At 34.0% G+C, this 27,535-nt stretch overlaps 1 protein-coding gene across 1 annotated transcript in view; it reads right to left on the reverse strand.

Annotated features, from left to right (window-relative positions):
• Positions 1-27,535, reverse strand: part of NCAM2 (neural cell adhesion molecule 2) — a 128,629-nt gene that overhangs the window by 38,578 nt on the left and 62,516 nt on the right. Inside the window, exons 11-13 of the mRNA XM_053934797.1 lie at positions 25,031-25,204; positions 4,572-4,691; positions 2,455-2,576 (exon numbers count right to left, since the gene is read on the reverse strand). Coding sequence (XP_053790772.1) covers positions 2,455-2,576; positions 4,572-4,691; positions 25,031-25,204 — 416 coding nt within the window. The remainder of the gene's footprint in view (positions 1-2,454; positions 2,577-4,571; positions 4,692-25,030; positions 25,205-27,535) is intronic.

Raw genomic sequence — 27,535 nt, forward strand, 5'->3', positions numbered from 1 at the left:
CTCTCCCTTCCTATTCCTTCCTACGAAAACGTTGAAAGTCAATGTGTGCAATCAGCCTCAGACTCCATCAGTGAAGTTTTGTCAGGCTGTCTCAACTTAGTGCAACAACACAAAAAAAAAAAAAAAAAAAAAAAAAAAAAAAAAAAAAAAACAAAAAAAAAAGAGGCTGCTAATCATAAAAATTTCAAAAAATTTCACAGTACCTAATACTCTGGAATACAGAAGAAAATGTTAAGCTGCTGTAGTCTGATTGTAGTCAGTAATTCCTGCCCATAATATGAAGAAACTGATGCTAGGAAAGGAATATTCAACAGAATGAAATACATGATTTCCAGAAAAAAACTTACTGATTGCCCTCAACCAGGCTGTAATAAAAAAAAAAAATCTGCATAAAACTTACACATGGGTAAATTAACTTTTTGAAGAAACAGCCATTGATGTATGGGTTGTTATCAAAAATGCTCTTCAAACATGCAAGCAAATACATTGGTCCAGGTGCTAATAATAAGGCTGGCAAGAGTTATAGGAAAGCTAATTAAAAACGACCAATGGGGAAGATGGAAGAGAAGCAGTCAACAGATAATATGAACTTTAAATAGCATTCATTCTTGCTGATTAAAACACACAAAAAAAATTATTCTGCTTCTTTTGTTGTAGAAAGTCCTTTAATTTAATGAAATTGCTTTTTCAATTGGAAGTTCAAGGAGTTAAGGATTCAAGGTCCAAGGAAAAGCTATCTTCTTCAGTAACCTTTTAAGTTTCCAGTTACTGCTTAAGCTGCACATTTACCTTCCAACACCATACAGGAAAAGTAATCTTTCATACTGTAATATTGTACCTTAGTAAAAACACAAGATCAAAATTAGATTTCCAAAATTTTTTTGGGATAGAACCAAAAGAATTTATCTTATTTTAATAATAAAAACAGATTAAATTCCACATACTGCATGAATGCATTATATTTAAACTGTTTATGTTGTACTCAGTGGTAAATACTTAAAGGCACTGTAATCTAACTACGAAGTTCAATCCTGCAAAACTCCATTTTTATCTTGTATTGCATATTTTACTACCCTTGTCTTCTTTGCTATTACTTTTCTTTTATGTCTACTGTATTCACTGGATGGAAAGTCATTTAAGAAGGTCAATTAAAATTTCGGAATCAGTGATAGCAGAGTAACTTTTGGTCATTCCCCCAGACTACTCTTAAGACTGCTATCAAATATTTCTCAATTAATTTGGAGCTAATAATCTTATTTGGTTATATTTAGCATAGGACAATAATTTTACATACCAGGTTTAGCATTTGGATAATCCCTAGACTATAATCAAAAAAGTTACATTATAGTAAACATGAGGAAATGTGACAAAAACCTATTACAAGTTAAGGATCTGTCTTTTCCTTTTGGTAACATTCCAACAGGTTCTATAGTCACTTTCTCAAAAATTGCTTCTTTCTGTGAATAAATACAGTCCTCACTACCTTCCATATAACATGCCTAGATATCCAATGTTACATTTTCAATTTTCTAGACTTTTCATGGACATGAAATTCTGCTGTAACACTCCGGTAAAACAGGTCTACTCAATAAAAGTACTACACAAAGAAATTTTTAAAAAATTTACACTGTAATGAAACACATCACTTTTTCCAGCTCTGCAGCTACTTCTTCAATCCAATCATTTCTAAACACAGTACATCAGGAAATGTATTTTAGCTACATTATTATTAATAATAAGAAACCCATAAAACTTTTTTTTTAATATATTATATAATGCAGAAAAGCCTGGTTTTTAAACTTGCTGGATATGATGATAGAACACCAAAACAGAGCTTTTTAGAAGGCAGAATGCAAAAAAAACTCTGCTTGATGGCTCTCTAAAAACAGATATATGCCCTGAAACTAATGAAATTCCCAACAATGTGTCAATGGCTTTTGTAAGATAAGACTTGGAATTCAGGCAAATAAAAGATATTTAATGTGATCAGCTAATTAATGCCATTTACAATTAATATGGAGCACTCCAATATAGCTTTCTATCAATACAGATGCATTTATAATAGATTGAAAACTTGCTGTTCAAACAGCCTTTAAGTGTGTAATTTTAATGTTAGCTAATTTACTGTGTTTTTAAAAGCTGAACACGAATGTCCCACTTTTACAATGCAATCAAAAAAGAATATAGTTTTCTTGGTAACATGAATTTTCAGTATACCTTTAGGAATAGCTGAATGCTTTTTGTTTGGTTTTTTTTTTTTTCAATTTTTATTTTATATGCTGTCAGCTGCAATTCATTTCCAAAAGAAAACATGCTATATCTTTTTTTTTTTTTAATTATTTTCTGGAATAAAACCACTTTGGTAAATTTCAAATAATATCAACAATTTTCTCTGCATTACAAACAGATATTAACAAGCATAATTCACTTATTTTGATCAACTGTAATACTTACACTTCTGTATTTGACAATATATTCCAGTATGGGGGCACCTCCATCATCTTGTTTAGTTATGCTAAGTTTAAAACTCTTGCCACTCTCTGGTTGTCCGTGAATTGAAGGGGGGCTTGGCTCCCCTAAATAAGGAAACAAACAGTACACAACAATAATAATAAATCAGCAGTGAGATAACTCTTAAATTACAGCTAGGAACTTGTTCATAATAATTTTAATCAACATGTTAAAATAAATATGATCATTCCAGGCACTAGAAAACAGCCTTTATAAGAATGTTAAATACTGTGATTGAAATATGTCCTAATGTAGATTCCTCATACAAGGAAGGAAATAAAATTATGTGAAGTATGAAAGAAATATTAATTTGTTTGATATCTTCTGACTTCCAACATTTTTAAATGGAATTTCCTTCCAAAATCGTTTCGTCATCAATTCAGCAAGGCTGGTAACCTGCTACTCATACTGAAGTTTAAAAGACACTCTCTTACAAGTAAGCATCCATAACTTAAGCATAACCTTTAATCCTATGGGAGATTTCTAAATTGCAATACAGTTTTTAAATTTAAAGTAAATTTACTCTCCAATAAATGTACCAAGTCAAATTAGAGTAAAAGATATCTAAGAATAACAACTTCTTAAAGAAGTCAGTATCAATAGTAAAAGCAAAGAATAATATTTTCAAATCTAAAACTAAATGTCTTAGTTATAATAATAAGATAAAGGTAGTCTTAAACATGCAATCAAAAGATTAACGGCCACTTTCAGACACTTTTCCAGTCAAAAATTCACATATTATCTTTTCTATATGCAATGCCTATTACATTTTTTTTAAAATGAACATATACTGAAGTGTCTTATCTTTGAAATATCTGTAAATGTGCATTTACCCAGAGAGATACTGTTCCTTTAGAAATAATTGTATTGTGTTTAGTACTTACTAAAGTAAGGATAAATGTACTTAGATCACAACATAAAACTTATCTAGCTTTCTATCAGATAGAAAGATACATATTATACATATATCTATATATAGGCATAATGTCTCTCCGTTTCTGTCATTCTTTCATCAAGTATACTGATAGGTTATCTGTCTTGGAATATATTTAGAATATGTATATGCTTCTATGAAAAAGAAATTTGAAAGATGTCAAGTTAATATTTTAAGACAGAAGAAACATATAATGCAATAAAACATAAAATAATATAACATAACACAGTAATAAATATAATGTAATGTAATCTAATATAATATAATATCACATAAATATTTTCTGTTCTTTGTAGTTACATTACTTTTATTGTTCATTCCCTTAGGGCCAGTATTAGTTACACTGAGTACTGCCCTATTCAGCAAACAGCTCTGTTGCAAGAGATTTATGACAGACTCGTCTGGCAGTAGCTGCTGATGTATTTCAACATGTTTGTTTGATTACTGTACACTGCCATCTGGTAGTTCCTTTGCTTTTCTCCTCTCTATGTATTTAATTTATTTACTGTTGTTTCTATTTAAAGATAATTTGAGGAAAATATTTTTCATTTGCCCTTAATATTTTAATCTGAACCTCTGGCCTACAGTTACTACAAATACAAAATTGGTTTCATAGAATTTCTCATTTGCATGTAGTCATAGGAAAAACAATTTATTCTCATAATTTCTTCCATAGGTTAAGAGTTCTATTTGATGCTTGATAATTACAGAACAATAGCACCATAGTTTGGTGGAGAAATGTCTCAAGAAATGGCCAATTTACTTCTCTTAGATGTGGATAATACCCTGAGTGTTAATATGAAAAATTCCTTATTCTAGTATCTCTCATGGTTTGTGCTCCATTATATGAAATAAAGGCTTTTCTGAATCTAAAAAATGCAAGATAATGGGATAAATGCTCCAATTTAAGTACACTCATACTTCTTGAAAGGGTGGAATAACAAAACATGATTTCTGAGAAACAATGTAAAAACTGACATAAACTGATATAATACACTGGGAAGTGGATTATAATAAACCTGAAGCATTATCTACAGTGGATCATAATTCAAATCTAGGGACATAATAATAATTATAATAATAATAATAGTAATAATTTTCATTTAACAGCACAAGGATTACTCACGGACAGGTAAGGTCTGAAAGATCTCAATTTTGCTATACTCTCCTTGCCCTTTTCCATTTACAGCAGCTACTTTGATTTCATAAGTTGTATTTGGTTCCAAATTGCTCAGAACAACCATAGCTAAAGGAAAGAAAAAAAAAGGAATAAAATTTGATGAAGTAATAAATTTATAAAAAAACCCTGTAAGACAATTTCATAATTTGCTTTCTTTATTTGTAAATTAATGAGTCTCATATTCTGACAGTACATTGGTTTTATAATAGTACATCAGCTTTTTTGTTGAGTGCTAATAGTCCCTTTTTTCATCTGCAAAAAATCATTGCTGTGACTGAGCAAGTCATGCTTCTGAAGGAACAGTGAAGTCAGTGTTAGAGAAGCCTAAGGCAACAATTAAGGACCTTGATGGGGAGCAGTATTTTATGTTCCGATTGTGAGCACAGTGGATTGGCTCTGCACACCCAGGTTTTGGTAGTGAGGCTGCTACAGGGGTTGCTTCTTTGACAAGGTGCCGGAAGCTTCTCCCATGTCTGACAGAGCCAATCCCAGCTGGCTCCAGGCTGGACCCACTTCTGGCCAAGTCTGAGTCCATCAGTGACAGTAGCCTTCTGTGATAACATATTTAAGAAGGAAAAAAACTTATTGTGTAGATGTATTTGTGGCCAGAGAAGAGTAGGATGAGGATGTGAGAGGAACAGCCCTGTAGACAGCCAGATCAGTGCAGAAGGAGGGGCAGGAGTTGCTCCAGAACAGATTCCCCTTCAGCCCATGGTACAGCCCATGGAGATGCCACTGTGCCCCTACAGCCCGTGGGAGACCATGGGGATACAGAGTTCCACCTGCAGCCATGGAAGAGGCACACACCAGAGCAGATGGATGCTGAGAGAAGGCTTTGACCCTGTGGGAAGCCTGTGCTGGAACAGGCTCCTGGCAGGGACCTGCAGACTCATTCCAGGAGCCCATACTGGAGCAGGTTTCCTGGTAGGATTTGTGACCCTGTGGAGAAACCATGTTAAAGTAGCCTGTCCTTGAAGAATTGATCCTGGGGAAGAGTGGCCCACTCTGGAGAAGTTAATGGAGAACTGTTGTCCACGGGATGGACTCAGTTTGGTGTAGTTCATGGAGAACTGTCTCCCATGGGAGGGACCATGTGCTGGAGAAGAGGAAGCACTCCACTCCCTGAGCAGCAGCAGGAACAATGTGTGATGAACTCCTTTCATGACCAGGTGACCCACTTAGTGGATGCAGGAAAGGCTGTGGATGTTGTGTACCTGGACTTCAGCAAGGCCTTTGACACTGTCTCCCACAGCACACTCCTGGAAAAGCTGGCAGCCCACGACTTGGACAGGAGCACTCTTTGCTGGGTTAAGAACTGGCTGGATGGCCGGGCCCAGAAAGTGGTGGTGAATGGTGCTGCATCCAGCTGGCAGCCAGTCACCAGTGGTGTTCCTCAGGGGTCTGTGCTGGGGCCAGTTCTGTTCAGTATCTTTATTGATGACATGGATGAGGGGATTGAGTCCCTTATTAGTAAGTTTGCAGACAACACTAAGCTGGGAGCATGTGTTAATCTGTTGGAAGGTAGGAGGGCTCTGCAGAGAGACAGAATGGTTGGATGGATGGGCAGAGTCCAATAGGATGAAGTTTAATAAATCCAAGTGCTAAGTCCTGCATTTTGGCCACAATAACCCCCTACAGCATTATAGGCTGGGGACAGTGTAGCTGGACAATGCCCAGGCAGAAAGGGACCTGGGGCTACTGGTGACAGCCGACTGGATATGAGCCAGCAGTGTGCCCTGGTGGCCAAGAAGGCCAAAGGCATCCTGATCTCTGTCAGGAATAGTGTGGCCAGCAGGAGCAGAGAGGTCATTCTTCCCCTGTACTTGGCAAGTGCTGTAGAAATGTAATATCTTAAAACAGAGCCAGTAGTATCTTTCACAGTCCTAGGGAGCCTAATTTTGTTCATTATAAAGAAGCATTTTTTTAGCTGCTTTAAGCCTTCAAGTTATATACCCAATGAAAGCATAATTATTTCTGTCCATACTCTTTGTTATTCTTTTCAGTGTAGATTTATTAGAATTTCTATTTCTTTAGTTTATACAGCAGTCTGACAGAGTTCCCATTAAATGTGAAGCTAAAGGGATTTAATGAATTTGGAAAAACAGTAACTTCTACATTTCACACTCTATTATGGGCATTTTGCATGAATTTGCCATTGAAACATAACTGTTTTCTTGTAAATAGAGCAGTAGAATTGTATGTCTTCCCACATGTTTTAGCTTTATCATTTTATAGATTTAAAAATACTGAACTCTAAAGTTTAATCATGTCATGAAAAAATAATGTATCATCATGAGAATAAGAATAGAATTAGGAGATATAACATTGAGTTCTGTTAAGATGAAATTTAAAACTTAACTAAGCAGTAGTAGTATTTGACTTGCCTTTCAGCCATGATTATTTTCCAAGGATGAATAATTTCACTGAAAAGAAACCTTAGGGCATACCAAATATTAGTGCTGCTGTAAGTGTTTTTAAAATTTAAACAACATAAAAGCACGACTACAAGTCCATAGTTAAAAAAATGCAAATGCGTTAGCTACATGAAACCTAAGGATCTAATTTTATAAACACTCCTGGGACCTAGAGAAATGAATAAAATTACTTTTATATGCAGTATTTAAAGAATCAGTGTATACTTTAGAATCCCCTGCACAGCACTATGTATACAATGACTTTTGCAATTACATTTGTGGAATTAACCCAGGCATATCTGTTAGTGTAATAGGTCCTCAAAAACTGGACCCACTTAGTATCAGTGATGGTGTGAGGTGTATATATTATATATGTAGGAAAAATTTTAACTATGGCCTTCTGAAAACAAAGAAAAGAGCCATTCTGGATTAGAATACTTACTCCAGTTGTAACAGAATACTTGGAGTAATTAAGATTAAGAAGTTGTCTCACAGAGTGTTACAAAAGTGCGGGACTGAAGAGTAATCTAAGAGAAATTAAAATTTCACTGCTCGCTAGGAGTTGAGATTGGAAGAAAATACTTCATAAACCAGTTAAGTTTTTTTTTTTTTAATAATGTATGTATCTGCTATTTAAGTATAAAATCAGCTTATTCATCTTTCCATACACAAATAACTTTTTCTCACAGGAAAATAGTCCTGGGCATGATGAATATTTTGATTTCTTTCACATTCAGGGCATAAATGTGAAAAGAACCAGTCCACTGCATACCATATGCTTACATTATGCCATTGGCATATTTCTCGATGGATATCAGGTTCCAGATATGCTGAAAGTGAAATCCTTTTCTTTCAGAGTATCATTTGAGATTTTACATTTTCTTCCAGCTGTTATATCCATAGATTTTGTCCTTCTAATTACAGTATCTGTGAGCTTTAGCTGGATAATTCAATTTTGTGGAGTGATTTTCCTGGCATAATTCACGATGTGACTCGTTAGATTGAGGAGTAGATTTGGAAGGAATACTCCAAAGAGGGAAAAGCAGAACAGTCACTTGTGAACTCTCCAAATTAGATAAATTATCTAATTTAAGTTATTTAATTAATAAATTAACATGATTCACAACAGCTCAGAGCTTAGTGTTATCCATTTATAAGTGAGGCTTTAAGTCTCAAGGTAGCCTAGGAGGACATAATGGCACAAAAAGTTGCCAGGTATATAGGTTTTGGTTTAGTATGCTATATTAAGGCTTTAATACAAAATTATTAATATTTTTTGACAAGATATGCCATGAATATTGTTGCTAGTTTTTTTTTTTTAATTTTGTCAGCCAGAAGTTAAAAGGAAACACAACAACAGAAAATAATTCAACCTTACTGAATAAAAAAATTAAGTTTAACCTATTATGTGATAATAAGTTAATTCTAAAGTTTAAGCAACATTAAGTATCATCATTTTATCATGTTACAGATTTAAAAATACTGAACTCTAAAGTATAATCATGTCATGAAAAAATAATGGTTTTTTCCTTCTTTTTATTATACAGATTCTTGTAATTTGCAAGCAAATTACAATAAATTGGAAAAATTAACCCAGTACAGAAAAAAACCCACAGAAATATGTTAGAAAAAAATGCAGAACTTCATACTATTTAAAATACAGCTTGCAAGCATTTCATCTAGGAAAGTTCCTTTTATTGTCACAGATTTTTAACTGCTGTCAAAACGAACCATGGGAAAACAACATCTAACACAAGATTTGTTGTGAAATAAATTGTACCATAAATCCAAGTCAGTAAAACCAAAACAAAATTCCCCAGCTGCTTCTCTGGTCCAGGGTAGGTTGTTTATGTTACTTTATTACAGCAGAATGAGAGGAAAAAATGTCTGGCATATTAAATTGTCTTTTCATTGAAGTAATCTGCGTCAGAAACCTTCTAAGAATTGTGATATATTACATAAATCATTACCAAGGAAAAGAAGGTTAGGGGAACTAGCAGTACAGCTCCTCTACATTAATCCCAAAGTGGATCTCATATGAGGTTAATTAACAGAAATACCACATGTTACATTGCTCTCACTGGAGAGGTATCTGCTGCATAGAACAATGTTATTCCAGTTCCAAATTCAATCCCTTGAGGATGTCAGATCTAACTGAAGGATATAAATTTATTTTGAAACAAAGTAGCTGAGACATTGTTGCTGAAATAACATCTTCACTCCTATATATGTGAGATTGTGGTGGCAGAGTGAAATTTCTGTCAAAGAAGCATTACAAATTTGAGGATAGCTTGGGGTTTTTTTTCTTCTCTCCCTTTAATCTGAATCTATATTACTACAGAGGATGAATGCAGCCTGACTACTGTGCATGTTAATAAGTGGAGTGTTTTGATTTAACAGCATTTTACTGAACCTATTACTCATTATTTTACTACTCAAGGAAAAACTGAGTCCCCTGGAAATACCTGAATCTCTTTCAGAGAAAAAAAAAAAAAAAAAAGAATAGCATTTTTATGAAGCTTAAACAGGTTTCTCTCTGTGATGATGATTCATGTTCTTTTAAGGGCAGGAGAAAAAGTCATGGGAAGACAGCAGTGAGTAACTCAAGGTGATGAAGTAATAAGGTTCTGTACAAATGTTTGAGACTCTTGTAGATGACACAGAATATGAGGAACTTTGCCCAAAATCGGTCTGCCTGGGATGAGCAACAACTGTTTTGTTTATTCTATGTGTTTGCACTGTGGGAGGAAGAGTATATAACCTCTATTTTTCTGACTGAGACTAACAGTTAGCTCTAGCTGAGCTCACAGAAATATTGACAGAATGAAGTTAGAAATTGCCACAGGGGACAAGTATGGGGGAAAAAATAAAAAAAAAAAGGATTTTGCTACACAATAGACAAAATGTTAATTCATATGTAGAAACAGCCTGGCTGTCTCAGTTCCATCTGTCTGCCTTGCCCAAATAAGAATTAATTTCATAAATACTCATTCAAGCATCTGGCTATAACTGTCAGAATTCAGCTAACACAAATAAATGAACTTTAATAATGAAAATATTTCAAGTTACACACTCTATGAAATAAAGATAGCGATAGCAAATCAAACTGTCAGTGAAATCATAATAAATTGGACACAATATCTAACTTTAAATAATTCCCTAAAACAGCAGAAACAAATGTCACCATTTTAATAATCAGATAAAATGGTTCTGTTCCAAGAATTTCCACATTTCTTTGCACTATAATGTATAATTATTAAATTAGTTTGGAATAAAAGTATTAGCCATTTATTTAACTGTGAATACAAATAAAAACCCATGAATAAAGATACACAGTGTAGTAGATCAGGTATAATTAATATAATCTAATGTTCACTAATATGAGTAATTTCTTTACAAAACACTTTTCAGTAGCTGACATTAAAAATGCATTTGGCAAAAATAGTTTTAATATTTTTATTAATATTAATGTATAACACCTGAAAACACAATTACCATGTTAAACTCCTTTCTTCCATGTATTTAATTTTTAATTTTACTGGGCTGGATTTTGAGATATCACTATATAAACTGAACCAAAAATAGCATCCCTATTCAAGGATTTTCTTTAATACCTATTTCTACTGAAAAAAAAACTAGTCAGAAAAGATTAAGTAATCCATGGGAAAATCATAGTTGCAAAATGCACAGTACTATAAATTAATGAAAATAAAGCAAGCAGGAGTGTAAACTAAAGTGCCTAGAAAAGAGCAAATTTGTGGATTGACAACATAATTTATAATATATTGAATCATCATGAATCCAAAAGATGGGGTTCTTCATTTAACAAACTTCAGGTATAAAAATGAATATATTTTCTTTAGAAGTTCATTTATTTAAAGAACACCCTTACTTCAATTTATTTTTAATGAGAATAACAGCAGAGCACACAGGGAAAAAAAGAAAACATTCCTGGAACAAAAGTAAATTCATATCAGTAAACCTTCCACAGGTTTATTCAGAACAGAAACACACTTGCAGGAATTCCATATAAAATAACTCATCTGTGCAGTATTTAAAAAATAAAGTTGATGCATGTATCATTTTTAGGCTATAGGTTTACAAAAAATACTTGTACTTCAAATGATAAACCATATTGTCTTGATACCTTCTTCAAATTTTTCTGTTATACTGATTTGCCAATAATATAAAATATTTCATGAACAAATCTTGCCACTTGTACAGATTAGCATCCTATCAGCAACCATGTGCAACCAGGATCTAGCTTTGACAGATTCTGTTCCCATCACCACTACAATGGAATTTATATTTCAAACGCACACTCTTTAATATCTCTTTCTCCAAGTTTTTATTTATATATTGCTTTGACTACCTTTATTATGACAAAGCCAGCTGCCTAATACCAAATCTTTAAAAATGCACTCAACTTCCATAAAAGGCACTTGTAGATATTAAAGGAAAGGGAAATGGAAGTCAAAGAATAGGAAAGGGAAAAGAGAGAAGGAAATGGAAGAGGAAAAGGAGAGGAGAAAGAAAGAATGGACAATTAAAAACTTAATAAGTACCACTAAATATAAAGTTCAGGATAGAGAGTGCTTGAAACAACTGATATTCCCTGTAAGAAAATCTTGTTAAACTAAACAAAGGCATCCTGAATGAAAAAATTCTTTACAGAATGCAATAGGTAAAAATGGAAATACATACTCAGCTTCAAAATCACTCAATTCAAATACATTTCAAAAACAAACGCTCTTTGAATTACCTCTTTTAAAGTGTCAGGTCTCCTCCCAGTATTCATTAGTCCTTATTTTTATTTATTTACTAAGTGTTTTAGAACAAGCTTTTAAGAAATATTTTACAATTTTTTGTGTGTGTGTGCACAGCACTGTCGGTGTTTTGTAGTGTTGCAACTTATCGGACAGTAATTTAACAATGCTCAATGATGGATAACAGTTTCCTGTCACAGCATTTAGAAGCATTTAATTTAATCAATACAAATTTTGGATCTCATGGAGACTGGTGAACTTTAGCACAGTCCTTAGAAGAACTGACTGCACTTTTTTTTTTTTTTTTTGGCATGTTCAGACCAGGTATTAGAAATAGTCATACACTGGGAGAGACATGAAGCACTGAAACAGGTTATTCCAAGACAAGAGGGCGAGTAATCTCCATCCCTGGGACTTGAGACTGAGTTAGACAGAACTGACATGACCTCATCTAGGACTGGCAGTAGTCTTGATTCAAGCAGGAGGCTGGACCAGATAAATACCAAATATTCCTGCCAACCAAATTTTCTGACTCTATAAATTAAAGGGGAATACCGTCTTGGTTCTTGGAACATTTTGTCCTCTGCTATAAAACTATTGTACAATTCTTAATGGTAAGATTTTGCTTGGAAAAGCAGCCTGACACTTGAAAAAGACTATACTAAAAAGTTTAATGAAACAATAAATGAATGCAGTGAAATCAATGGGGATTTGGACTTCTACCAGATATTCCCTTCATGATGTGAAAAGAAAGTATTGTTCAAAATGCTTTCTAACACATGACTAATGTTCTCAGCAGGGTTCATTGTTAAATATTTATGTCACTATAATTGCTGCAATTTTAGTAGTACAAATTATACTGCTAGATATAAAACCTGATTAAGTTAAGCATTTTCATTAATCAAATTTACTTTCTGTAGAGACTAGTTTTAAAATTATCCTGTAAGAAAAAATTTGAGGCCATTGAATACACCGAACTTACATTGTCAATATGAACACAGAAAGACAGCAGAATTAAGACATCTAAGTAAGTAATACTTTATTGAGTGAACACAAAATACTACAAAATGTAGTAAAGGAATAACTGGTGCAATCTCAATGCAGAAGGGCAATCAATGCCCTTATTAAGATAATTTACACTATCATTTATCCTATTGTTTATTCTCTCTTTGAATAACTTTCAAGTCTGAAAAGAATGGTTAATGGGAGACAACCCAGAAAATAAAACAAGATCATTTATTAGGAGACTACAAAAACATTTTTATGGTTACCTTGTGCGCAGTGCTACTATGTATTCCCTTTCCCTGAGGTTTGGAATCTAACCTTGCTTTTTGAAGAAGGAAGTATACTTTGAGGAGGGAGGCAGGACTTAGTCATGAATGTATACCTTCCTTTCCTCTACTCCTACTGCAGCTATATCACTTTGTCTCATTCCTCAGTTGTATAAATCAAACTGTGTCCTATGCCAGTCTATTTCATACATGGCAGAAACTAGAATCTTTCACTGTCCCTTGCAGGGCAGAAAGAATTGTATGTCAGTTTTTCCTGCCCAGTTTTTTTTTTTTTTTTTTTTTTTTTTTTTTTTTTTTTGCTGTTCCTACAGTGGATCTCCTGTTGTGACTTCCATCCCATCTGAAATTTGTAATACAAAGTTAGATTTGAAAATTATCTCCTACATTCAAAACTCTATCCATGTATTCTTTGTTACTGAAAGATCCTGAGCAGAAGGTGAGGTAGGCTTCACCTGAATTCACAGCAGACAAAAGCTGTATCTTCTAAGCCTGAGGCGCACACTAATTGCCGTGGTGCACCTGGGATACGTTCTGTTGAATGTGTATGTACTAGTTCATGGTGTAGTACATCCACACAGTTTGTCATCTGAAGATCCTGGTGACTGATATAATATATCTGTGTGAAACTAAGGTCTAAGCTAGCAACTTATCCTGAACTAGTCTGATAATCCTGATTATTGGTGCAAATATATTATCTTTTTATCAAAAACAAAAAAAAATCACAAACAAACAAAAAGACCCACCCAACAAACAAACAAAAAAAAGCAAACCAAAGGGAAAAAAAACCAACAAAAAATCACAGAATCACTTCAGTTGGAAAAGACTTCTGAAATTCAAGTCCAAGCTCTGACTGATTGCAACTTTGTCAGCTGCCACATCCATTCGTTTCTTGAACGACTCCAGGGATGGTGACTCCATCACCACCCCCTAGGTAGTCCATTCCAAAGTTTAACAACCCTTTGAATGAAATAAATTCTTCCTGATGTTCAGCCTGAACTTCCCCGGCTGCAGTTTAAGACTGTGTTCCCTTGTCCTGTCACTAATTGCCTGGGAGAGAAGACTGCACCCCAGCTGGCAATAACCTCCTTTCATGGAGTTCTAGAGAAGGATAAATTCAACCCTGAGCCTCCTCTTCTCCAGAACAAACACCCCCAGCTCCCTCAGCTGCTCCTCACGGGACGTGTGCTGCAGACCTTTCCCCTGTTGCCCTTCTCTGGATGCTCTCCAGCCCCTCAATGTCCTTCTGGCAGTGAGGGGCCAGACCTGGACACAGGACTCCAGGTGTGGTCTCACCAGTGTCCACCCAGCACAGGGGACAATCACTGCCCTGGTCCTGGTGGCCACACTCTTGCTGGTACAGGCCAGGTGCCATTGGCCTTCTTGGCCACCTGGGCACAGCTGGCTCATTTCAGCCACAGCTGACCAACACATCGACATTCTTTTCCTCTCAGCAGATTTCCAGCTACTCTGCCTCAGCTTGTAGCACTGCAGGGGGTTGTTGTGGCCAAAATGTCTCCAAAGTCTAAGAAAATAATGAATTTTAACAATTGCACCTACTTCCTATTGCTAACAAAGTTTTGCACAGCTGCAATTTCTATTTCCTATGAGGCTTTACAACATATTTAAGATGTTTTGTGTAACAAAATACAATTCATTAGTTTTCTTACGGTGTTATTATATACAAATTAGATGTGGCTTTCCTTAACCAGATGGACCTAAACTGCCCATTACTACAAATATATCAGTATTCTTACAGTGAAAGAAAACAGAGGTTGAGAATTCAGAAGTTCTTAATGGTAAGCAAAATAAATATCTGAGAGCACAGGGAATGAATATTTTCAATACTATACTTAGAGAAGCAAAGAATTTTTCACAGGTAAATTCATGTATGTTAGCAAGATTTGTCTCTCATTTAAGACTGCTATTTAAAATTACATTATTAATTTCACTTTAATTCTGCTTCCTAACTGTAATAAACAGAATATGTAAAATCTGTATGGCTTTTCTCACTTAAGTTGCTGCAGCCTTGGAGAAGCAGGTTCTGACACAGGATTTCTGTGTTTCACTCCTCTAAGCCATGCACTTTTCAAGTCTGGAGCATGCAAAGTGTGAGGAAAAGAAAGTCTACTTGCTCTGTTACCCAATTCAGGAGCTAGCAGAAATCTAACCACCACCACTTGAAAGAAAGAATAAAGCAGCTCCTGATTTCTGCTATCTCCACAGAGGCCATTTTCATGATCCCAAATGCATCTTTCCTAACATTCCCTACTCTGTAAACAGAAAGACCTCAAGGCTGACATGAATGATGATTTCAAGAACTGTTCTTTTACTTTTCACATGCAAAGATAACTTTCCTTCATAACTTTCTTCCTCATCCCCATCCGACTCTTGTATACTATAATTTATTTCTTACCAATGAAGAAAGAAATGGGGAGACAGAAAAAAGGTCATAAAAAAGAGATTAATTTAAAGATATTGTGAAATGTAATACAGATAGGGCCATGCTATTGTTCTGTTGTTCATTCTTGTATGTGGCTGAAGGAGAGCTCTATTCATAACCACTCTGTCTTTCAATGACCTTGAAAATACTTAAAGAATACTCCGTCATCCTGGAGCACCTTTCTATTTTCTATTACAAAGTGCAGCAGAAGTTTATATACACATAAATATTCCATAAATGTACTTTATCTTTCTCTAAGTAGACAAGCTATGTACAATAAATGTAGATGAATACAATACACACTTGAAAGGCAAAATTTGCAGCTGCACCATGTGTCTCATTTATCAGTTATTCATACCCAATACTGCACTGCATCACTCTTTGCTTAACAAGATTTACCTTTACAAGCCACGTCAGCAAGACCTTTACATCAGATCAGCTGTTCACCATAAATTTACTTGAGAATGTGCAGTTATGAAAAGCCTGAAAGGTCTAAATAGGAAATAGACCAGAGTTATCACAATAGCACCAGGTGAAATACATTTGGAATGACTGATTCTCCATTTAATTTCTTATTAAAATATTTACTACATACTCTTGCAATCAAAGTATCTTCTATTTGTTCCTACAGATTTTTAAGTCTTTGTCTTGAGAAAACCATAAATCACATTGTGCAATGAGCTTTGACTGGTTGACTAAATGCAATTACAAACACAGAATTACAAGGAAAAAAAGAGTAAGTTCAGATAGTGGCTATATCTGCATAAAACTCAGTTGCTCTTAGTTATGAACTCATGCTGTGCAGTAAATTGTCTGGATACTCTTCACTTCTCATGACATTTTATTCACCTTTAAATGTGAAAAGTACATCTCATTCTCCTGATGTTTCAGGTCTGTATAAAAACCCGAAATCTTTAAACATAGTTTTCCCTTTACACTTCTCACTTTCCAGTCTCTCTAATCCATCCATATAATTTAAGACATTTATTTACAGTTCAACCTTTTCAACCACCAGAGATTTTTTTACAGCAAAGATTTGGATGGAAGCCAAAATTAGTATAGAGACAGAATTAAAGGGCTGAATAACTTTCTTACATGCAGGCGTATACACAAAATAAGTTGGATAAAAAGTAGTCTTTGTCCTCACATTTATTTGTAGCCTATAGCAGTTATAAAACTGCAGTCATTCTTTCACTTTTTCTTTTTAATGACAACTTGCCATTGAAAATTTTATTGGCAAATTGCAAAATGCCATTTTATCCCAAGAATTAAGATTTTTAAAAAAGGCACATTTTATTAATATTATTTGTACCAGGTCTTACAACACTATAGCTTAATTTTATATATATATATATATATATATGCATATATATATATGCAATTCTTGCCTTCTGGTAATTTCAAAGCTAGTTTTAAGCTGAGAAATGTATTTCTGAATCAAGCTAAGTACTCCGTTTCTTTTGAAAAAAAAAAAAGAGTTTAGGCTTATCAGTAGTGTCATTAGTATATTAACTGTAAGAGGACTGATCCACAAATTTTTTTCAAAATATTACCAATTACTGACTACTGAAAATTGACAATTTCTTAAATGAAAACACTAATTTTGTGTCAATTTGACAATGTGATAATAAATATGACATAATAAAAAAAGTTGGGTATAAAGCAACAATCTATTTTTGGGGTCTGGCTTTGTAGGGGTTTTTGATCCATGATTTTGCTGCTCTTAAACTGCCTGCCTAACAGTCTGATAAATGAAGAACCATATCTTAAAGCTCAATTCATGACGCAGAATTTTTTTCTGAATGGCTTATGCCATCATTTAACAGAGACAAAAACCTGTGAGTCTTCAGGTACTTCTAGATTTGTGGAGCACATACATAGCATTCCAGAAAGGCATAAACACTCCTCATGAATAGGAACTGTTATTGTTGAACTGAATGCTATCACAATTCGTGTCATAGAGAGTCAAATCTGACAGATATGCCAAGGAAATGTCTCAAGATGGATTTTCCCCCTAGGACAGGCTGATGAATGCATTTTTCCTTCTACTTTTGCAGCTTCCAGCAGAAATTAGTGAATCCTGCCTTGAAGATTTTCAACTCTGAAAGTAATTTTGAGTGCTGACTTAGCCTACCAAACTATTTGCAATTTATTTCTGTTTGATCTACAAATTATACGGATATATTCTCCTTAATCATTAAACCCATTAGGAAAATTATATAATTATATGGGATTTGTATCTCTCAGGAATCTATTTGAAAATCTTCCTGGTTTAATGATTAAATATTTTTACACTGGGAAACTCTTTTAGTAATTAGTGGGGTACATACTTTAATGCTTCAGTACAAAAGAAGCAGTAAATACAAAACCCGCAACCTAAGATGTAACTCATGTAAATTCTTACCAATCTGTCTACTAGATTTCCTCTTAATTTCAACAATAAGAGGTAATAATTGCTCTGTTTTTTATAATAGGAAAGAATATCTTCTGCCATATTGGTGTTTCTGATATCTCAGGGGAAATCTCTGCAGGAATTCTTCCCTCTGAGGACAGTGAGACCCTGGCACAAGTTTCCCAGAGAAGCTGTGGACACCCCATCCCTGGAAGTGTTCAAGGCCAGGCTGGATGGAGCTCTGAGCTACCTGGTCTAGAGGAAGGTGTCCCTGCCTGTGGCAGAGGGTTTGGAATGAAGTGAGCTTTAAGGTCTCTTCCAATCCAAACCAGTCTATAATTCCATGATTCAATAAAAATTTAAAGTCTTCTGAAAGAATGTCTGTTTATACGATGTCCACCAAAATGTCCTACTTAAGGACAGAAAATGAAGTTTAGTAGTTTAACCCAAAAACCTGATCTGCACAGACAAAAACAAAATCCCCCAAAACCCCAACCTCCCTCCCCCCTCCCAAAAAAAACAAAACACACCACACCATTTCAGAGTTTGGAATGTTAAAAAAAAAAAAATATATATATATATATATATATATATATATATATATATATATGTATATAAAATGTAAAAAAGAAAATGGAATTACCTTTTTTTAATTTATTGGTTTATGTTTTTACTAATAACTTTTATTGTGAGTTGCCTAGATCATGGATACCTTCTGACTCGTATAGCCAATTCAAAACTAAATAGCACAATACCAAGGGAGAGGACTTCAAGTTTTGATTACCTCATCAACATGGGCATGTACATAACTTCCCCTGACTTTAAGGACATGTGTAGTAAAAGGAGCAGCAGTACCAGGCAGAACACACAGCACAGTAATTTAAGAACATGTCTTGGGTAAGAGAAAACATTTATCTCCTGTAATACGCCTTAAAACCCAGTTAAATGTGTGTGAATAAAATAGTAGAGGCAGGACCTGGTTTGAACAAAACCCACTCATTTCACAAACAAACTGCTAAATATGGAATTTCCATCCACAGGGACATTTAGAACTGAGGGCAAAGCCCTAGCAAAACTTGGAATTTGGCCCTGCTGCAACCTGGTGGCGGGGGTGGAGCTGATGATGACAAGGATCCTTTTGGGACCTTTAGGAATTTAGGAAGCTAAGTTATTCTAGGATTTCATGAAGTACATTAAATGTACTCAGATGAAAAAGGAAGTAAACAGAATATGCTGAGATTTGAATGTCAAATTATAAAGAATTTGTTATTTCAGATTTGAGCTATAAGTTGTTAAAACCCAGAGAGAAAAAAACTAAAGTTATGTTGAAAGCACATATTTGCATTAGTACTTGTAACTGGATAACTCCTTATTAGCTGAAACTGAAATTTTAAATTTATTGTTCTTCAATTTCCATATATTTAAGATGCTGTACAAGTTGAGATGTTTTCCTTATGCTGTGTTTATTTTTCAGAAAATTAATATAATGCAACTTGTTCACCTGTCAAGGGTTTTCTTTTCTTCCAGAAAGAATAAATATTTCAACATTTCTTAGCTACAAATATTTTTTATCCTTTCATTTTGCCTTAAAATGGAAAATTGTAAAAACATATTTCACTTCTCCTTGCCCATAGTCTGATTATGCTACGACAAGTCTTCAAAAATTATTGTCTCCTTCAATAAAATATTCACTAAAGAAATATAAACATATGTTGATAAATTATCTTTGGTATATTTTGATATCACTGCATGAAATATATTTACAAGTAAAACTTGTAAATATATTTTTTTTCCTAAAAAATTCACAAGACCAATACTTAGAAATAGGATAAAGAAACTCTGATCTAGAATCTGAGAATTTCCAAACACAAGTAGTTTAGAGGAAGCAAAGCTGGGAGGTGCGTGTGGATGTGTATGGGTGTGTGGGTGTGTGTATTGGCTCCACAAATCCCCAAATGTGTATCTCTCTTCTCTAAGACTGCCAGCCATCCACCTATGCCAGAGGTGAATTTCCACAGTAATCTGAATATGGGACTGTGTTTAATGTATTCCTCATGTTGTTCTATCACCAGCAAATTGAATAGCACTAGAAATGCAGAGATTGCTTTTTCTTGGTATTTCACTCAGAAATATATAATGCTCTGAAAAAAAAAAATATCTTTATCTGACTACCTGTAAATTGAAGAACAAAGGAAATAATGTGTTTTATATTCCTGTTGAAGACATTCAAATGTTTTCAGAGAGGGCACATTTTTCAGGTTTCAAGTCCACTTCCACAGTGGTTTGGATTTGTGTAAAAGCTAATTTTTACAAAAGCATTATCTGCTGCCTGTAAACCAGAATTAGTAAAGTCTATAATGCTGTTAAGTCAAAATAAGACCTTAATGGCTTCTCTATTAGAGTTAAACCAGTGGTGCTTTCTGAGGGATTGAACGTGAAGAACTGAATTTCAGACTCTACCTAGTTTCTTCTTTGGAAAAGTCAGTATTACATGAAATGGAAAAATAAAGGAGGCTTTTTCTTATGAAGTCTTTGTTGAAACAGATCAGTTAATGTCCTTTCTTTAAAAACAAAATTGCACAGAGGATTGTGGTAATGTGATTTTTCCCAGCACAGATATCTTACACCTAGGCTTCTTTGTGCCTACAGAAGAAAGTCTGGCAAATGCTCTTCACTTGTGCGTATCCACTTGCTGATGGTGGATGGGTACCTTCCCACACTCAGGGATTTACCAGCTGTCTGGGTGAAAGGATGCAAACTCTCCTTGGAGAATTACTCTTGCCACTACTATCTGCATGTCTGCTACTTCAGGATTAGTGGGTTTCTTTTCACTTCTGACAGAATCATAAATCCCTGGGCCCTGAGGGGACTGTTCCCTGCTCGCCCACCTCTTCTTGGAACTCTGGTCCACAGGGAACTCCACTGTAAATTTGGATTTACTGGTAGCCTTCAACAAAACTATTTTAATATTCAGAGGAGCGCCGAAAAAGTGCAGAAAAATCTCACTGCCATTTGTTCCCTGATCTCTTGCTGAATTATGAGAGTGTTGATTATGATTTTAAATCCCTTAATAGACTGAAATTGGTGTATCAGATGATTGCTTCACTTTCTGTGCTCTGCTTCAATAGCTGCAATCAGCACAGACTTTCAAATGAAATCTTCTTCATTATAAAAGACAAAGGGGAGAGAACAGGGAAATAGATATTCCTGGTTACAGCTCCAAGACTAGAATTTTCTCCTTACCTGAAAACAGCTCAAAGTAGTAAAGTTTGAGACAAAAGTCACCTTTAGAGAGATTTTTTTAAGAAAATGGCAAGTGAAGAGAATTGCAGACTGGATTTGCATAGAATCCACTTCATAGTGCTTAATCATCCTGATTAAACTTATTTTTATTTATTGGATGATTGATTGCAGAAGAATACCTAACAACTTTGATAAGCAGTTATTGTGGTTTTCATATTAAAAAAACACTTAAAATCTTAGTTGTAAAAGGTTTTATGCATAGCTATTGTATCATAACCAAATGAAAATTAATGACTTGCTAGCATTAGGAGCAATTCTTCTCAAAAAGTTTTTGAAACATCTATTAGTCACCTATTAATGCTTTATTTATAAAGTTGCTTCTGTAGCCACATTTCTATGAGTTTTGTTTAATTTTAAAAGGCATTTTTAATTAATTTTATCACTTTATGGTTGTTTTTTTGTTACTGTGTGAAAATTACTACATTATTCCTTTAAGTCACAGCAGAGAGGGAGCAGAAGTCAGTTTAGCCTTGAAAATCCCTGTATTGGAATTCTAACAGTCTTCCAGGTACAGCATTTTCCTGCATGTAAGTATTTTCGTCTCTTTTCCTTAATGATGTTTTTGGAATTTGCACATTTTCTACATTGCGGCAAGAAAGGTCTGCATTTTTACCCCTCCTGAGTTAAATCAGACTGATAAATAACCATTCTGTAAAATTTCAGAATATTTTGTCACTTACTACTGGGAAAAAATCATGGCACATGCATTATGTATGCACCACCACTTGATATGTGCAAGCAGTTATCTATCCCAGAGTAAACAGCATTTATATTTGAATCTTAGCCATAAACCATCCCTAAAATGTGAACAGATGGAAAAAGTGGTTTTGTTTCCATTAAGGAATATTGACTGAGTGTGGAAATTATGATGATCCAACTACAAATGGTAATACAGAAAACTGTCTGCATTCTAAACATCCTCCTCTTAGCTGAGATGATGTTGAGGCATGCTAGGAAAGTGGTTCTTCATTTCTCAAGCACAATCAGAAACTGTCCCAAGAATATGTATTTGTTATTATCCTTTAATAAAGTATCTTAAATATCTCAGAAAGCTGAAAGAAAAAAACAAAAAAAAACCAAAACAAAACAGCACCTTCACACTAATAAAAGCTTCTTTGAAAAATATTTCAGGAATGGAAAATAGGGATTTTGGAGAGGGTATCTCAAGGTTATCTTAACATGACACTGTAAGTAGGGTAAAATATAAATGGAGAAAATTTTGAATGGATGTTTTAGAAAAATTGCTTAAACCTTTGAATGCCCAGGGAACAGCCAAAGATTCAATATTCCATAAGGATTCAATTTAAATTTAGCAGTATTTCCTTTTTAAAAATAGACACTAATTTTGTTTTTTGACATCTCCATTTGCAAAAGCTTTTTCCATTCTGGATTGTTATGTCTGTGCTTTGATAACATGTTTTGGTTTTCTGGTTTGGCCCTACAGTACTTCAAATATTGAACAAGTTTTCAACTTACTACAGAATATCTGCAGAGACTTATGATAAATAAAACCAGGTCACTTTTGTTTTCCCTGTAAAACTACATAATGTAGCTTCAATAAGATTTATGAAAACAAGATGTCTTCTGTTTAGTAAATGTTTGACAATCTGAAATAGTTTTTGATTTCTAAAACAGTTCAGAGAGCAATTCAGAGAAATATAGGATATATCATCTCAATCTTTCTACACATGGGTATATCAGTAGAGATTTCAGAAAACATCATGAATTAATTATGTAGTATTAATTTTTAATATTGCCCACTGTCCTTTCAATATTTATATATTTACTACATGACTCTTTGTAGACAAAGATGGCTTTTCAGGTTGTATTCATATTTACTAGTGCTTGTTATCACCTGGAATAATTTTTGGTAACATATGCTGTTAAGAGGTATCTTTAATATGTTCAAAATTGTAAATGTGACCTATTTTGTTTTCTCAACAAAACTTTTTAGCATACAGTTAAGAGACAATGAAATGAGGAGGGAAATACATACTTGCAAGATGGTATACCCCCTGAAATTGTCCATGTGAAAAAAGAGAGTAAAGTATACAAAGAAGAATGTAGGGAAATAATATGACAGTATGCAGGAAGTAATACAGTTCTCTGCCAAAGAAATGTTTAATATGAGTAGGAGTGGCAGCAGAGATCCTAAATACCCACAGTGTAGTTCACAGTCATAACATCTGCATAAGGACTGCAGGTATTTGTATCTGTCACTCTACTCCAATTTTAGAACCATAGAATTCAAACAAGTCTTGGACCAAAATGATTCCAAGAACATTTCATGTTATACAGAAATCTCCAAAGTGAGCAAGAACTTAAAAACACTCAATGCTGAAAGAATGTTTCAAAAGGAAAGTGAATTTTTGAAGAAGGCAGCTCCAGTCAACTCTAGTAACAAGGGTCTGTCAAATTACACATCTTTCCTACTGCAATAAATTAATTTTTTAATAAACTTCCCAACAACAGAAATAATAGGAAAGAAAGTTTTATAGGGAGTAAGGTGAATATATTTTTTGCAAATTTAACACTGAGGATATGCGTTTGTTCTGGCTTTACAATGAAATTAATCATCTGTGTGATTGACTGATTGACTCTATAGTCACTGGGTTTTTACTCATTTGCACCCTACTGCACCCTACTATGCAGACTGGTCACTTCAAGTTTTACTATTTGATATAGTTTCATATCAGAATAAAATTATTGTAAATTCATTGAAGGAAGTAGCTATGGGAATAAAAGTCTCTAACTTGATCTGCAACATTGCATGAAAAAAATTGAAGAAGTATACCAATATCCATCAATGTGCCTGCCCTGCAAACAGAGGGCAGGCACATTTTTTTTAGATCTTCTAGTATTGAAAGAAATTCAAGCTATACTGTATATGAATGTTACTATTATTTACATTATTGCATTTATACACACAGTTACTGTCTTAAGAAAAACAAAAGATAAGGAGGTATAAACCTGTTTTTGAACATGTTCATTAGATGTTCATTATATGTTTCTTTGAAATAATTCTGTAATTTTGAACATGTTCAGTTTAGTGCCGAATTTTTGTATTACAGTATGTGAAAGGGAAAGAGAGAACACACATTAGATTTGCAACATTTTTGTCTCCTGTGACTCTGCTGATTGCTGAAAAAACATTTACCTCCTGAAGTATTAATCAGAAAACTGTTGAGGCTGCCTTAACTAGCACTGAAAATACCAAAAGGCATATTTGGATACAAGAGTTAACATTACTCTGTATGAACTTCCCAATTCATCAGGGGCCTAAAGAACTCTTCTCTGTTTGCGGAGGCTTATGCTCTTTTCTGCCAAGAGACATGTAAGTAAATACCCTTTTAGAGGGCATTTAATGTTTGTTTTAAAAACATGATCCTCTTGAAACAGGTATCTCAAATATTAACAGGTATGTAGAAAGTTACTAAGTAGCTCAAAATCAGTAATTAGTGCCCAGGATTAAATATTATATAACAGTTTAATTAAAACTATTCATTTAGCTGCATACAAAATGCACATTCTCAAATGCAGTGTCATTTCTACTCTTTGAAATGTATTGCATCAAAAGGTGGCTTTTGGCTGGACATGAAAAATGGATTACAATTGTAACTGCTTTTTTTAAAAAAAAACGAAGAGTTTACCTTTACAAAGTTGTGGGACTGTTTCTAACTGGTGTAGAGAGGTCTGCACTAATACAGAGATACAGCAAACAGTTCAGAAATACTTACAGTATTTTCCTTGGACATTCTTCTCAAGTAAAACACTTCCATTTATTTTTTGTATACTTACTTTGAACTCCATGGGAGCGAACTATTTTCCAGGTTTCTGAGGCTACCTCTTTCACATCCACTTGGTAGTGGTGAATGGGCACACCTCCATGTGAATCTGGTTTATTGAAGGAAACCTTGGCAGTGGTTTGTGACAGCTCTAAAACTCGTACTCCATACGGATTTGATGGCACATCTGCAAAAGTACGAACACAGTTTAAAAATCAGCAACAACTAGACAGACCTAAGCAGCTGATAATCTACCCACAAAAGTCTCCTTAGAGTCTTCAAGGGGAAAAGAAATAATACTGAATATGGTGCAATAATATTTGTGTTAGATAAACAACTTAAGCTTTCTACTGAGCTGTAAGAAAACCACATTGTATGCTAAATTACTGCAAAAACATTTTCCATTTTTGCCTTTCTTTTATAATATGATCTTTCTTAATAGCTAGTTTCATCATATAAAAATGCAAGAGATCAGACTGTTGACTGTATAATTATGTAAAAGAGAATAACAAACTTTTTATCAAATTTAACAAAACAAACAGTTACATCTAATTAGGTCATTCAGAGTCTAAATTCTTTTAAATAACTTTATGACAAAGAACCTTATAAATAATTTAGCCATTTTATGGAATTCTGAAACACAGCTGAATATGTGAATGTCTTCTATTTTTCAAAGACTGGATTTCAAGCTACTAAGAAAATATGTTAATGGAAGGTTTCTTATCCTCTGTTCAGCTTAAGAACTAATTTACAAATTAGGTTGCAAGAAATATTTTCTCTGAAATCAAAAGCAAGAGTATATCTTTCAAAGTAGAAAAGATCGATGAAAATAAAGCAGGTGTTTGTAGGTGTTGAAATGCTACATATGAAACAAAAGCAAACTATAACACTGGAGTCAGTACATCTTTAAGAATAGAAATATTATTTTTATGATTTGTGATCAAACACATAGAAGTCAAAAGACTAGCTTTGCTATTTGTCCTACATTTTAAATAGTTATAATTATAAAAAATGATAGGAAGAATTAATTCTGTGGACAGACTACCAGGGTTTTGAAACACCATTAAAAATTTGTTTTCTGATCCATCTGAAAATTATTTTCATACCTTCTTCTAGATTTGACATTGCTTTTGTCTCCACGTTATGAAAGATATTTTTGTAAGGACATGCCAGAATTTGAGCCAAAGCCTGTAATTTGGTTAGTGGGTAATGAACCATTTCCATAAAATATTGTCTGTATTCAAAGGCTGTCAGACAGTTGTGAATGAAAAGAAATCAATCTGAGCTTCACCCAGCATTGGTACTTGAATGAAAATGAGACAAAAATTTCTACAAAAATATTAAAGAACAGATTTAATGACATATTCAGCCACAAATTCTCAGGAAAAGGACACTGCCAAATCTGGTCTAAAGGCGCTGATTTCTATAACCTCTTAATTATCAGAAACTTAAATTTTTTTCAGAAGAACATCTCTGTCAGTTGGCAGACTTGAGTGTTTTTATGCAAATATCATACCTCTTACCGCTGGCATTTCTGATTCCAAGTCTCCTGAAACCTCCAATACTTGCTGTTCTCTGAGTTAAAACCAGCATAGATTTTATTTATATGGATAAGAAAGTTGTAACATCTCTTACTTAAAGACACAACTATGTGAATCCATTACATTACAGATTTTAGTAGAATTCAAGTCTCAGCTTGAGAGATTCAAAACCTTTCCTATTCCAGAAAACAATTATCAGGATATGGGATTTTGCAAGAAATTTTCACCTTTCTTAGAAAGGGATTGAAGATCTGTGATCAGATAGACCACGACCAAATGTAACCAGTCTGCTATGAATCCATGAAAACACTGACCTGGTTTTTTGATCTCTTTCTAAATGGGTCAAAAAATTGGGGGTCTTTAGAAAAAAGAAATTATGTTCAAAAAGCATACAGACTATTTTTTCACATGAGTATCAATACTCAATACAAAAGATGACTGCTCTTTGGATTAAATTACAAGAAAAAAGCTGCTGTAGATACCTACAGTATTAAAAATAGCTTCTAAATTTCTGAAAATTCTTTTTCTCTCATTAAAAGTGTTCAAAACAAACAAAACCAGGGGATGAATTAATACCTAATTTTATTCATACTATTTTTATGTTCGTTTTTGGATAATATTTTTAATAAGCCAATTCCGTGGTGTTTCTGTCTGCATCAGAACAATTAATTGGTCTATAGTATGAATCAAAAATGTGTTATTTACATATCCACTCTGTTCTTGGCTTTCCAAATGTTAAGGAGACACTTCCTTGTGTGTTAATGCCTGTACGTGGTTAAATATAATAAGCATGGCACAGGGAAGATGAAATCCTTCAGGAAGAACCTTATGTTTGCTACTGCAGATTCTAGTATAATTTCTGCCAGAGGAAGATATTATTCCAGTTGATAATAAGCATGAAATGAAGCTCCTTTGAAAACCCAGTACGGTATTTTGCGCAACTAGCACAATGCAATATGTTTGGAACTCACTGAAGT

This window comes from Vidua chalybeata, chromosome 2 (assembly GCF_026979565.1).
Source record: "Vidua chalybeata isolate OUT-0048 chromosome 2, bVidCha1 merged haplotype, whole genome shotgun sequence".
Taxonomy (NCBI): Eukaryota; Metazoa; Chordata; class Aves; order Passeriformes; family Viduidae; genus Vidua; species Vidua chalybeata.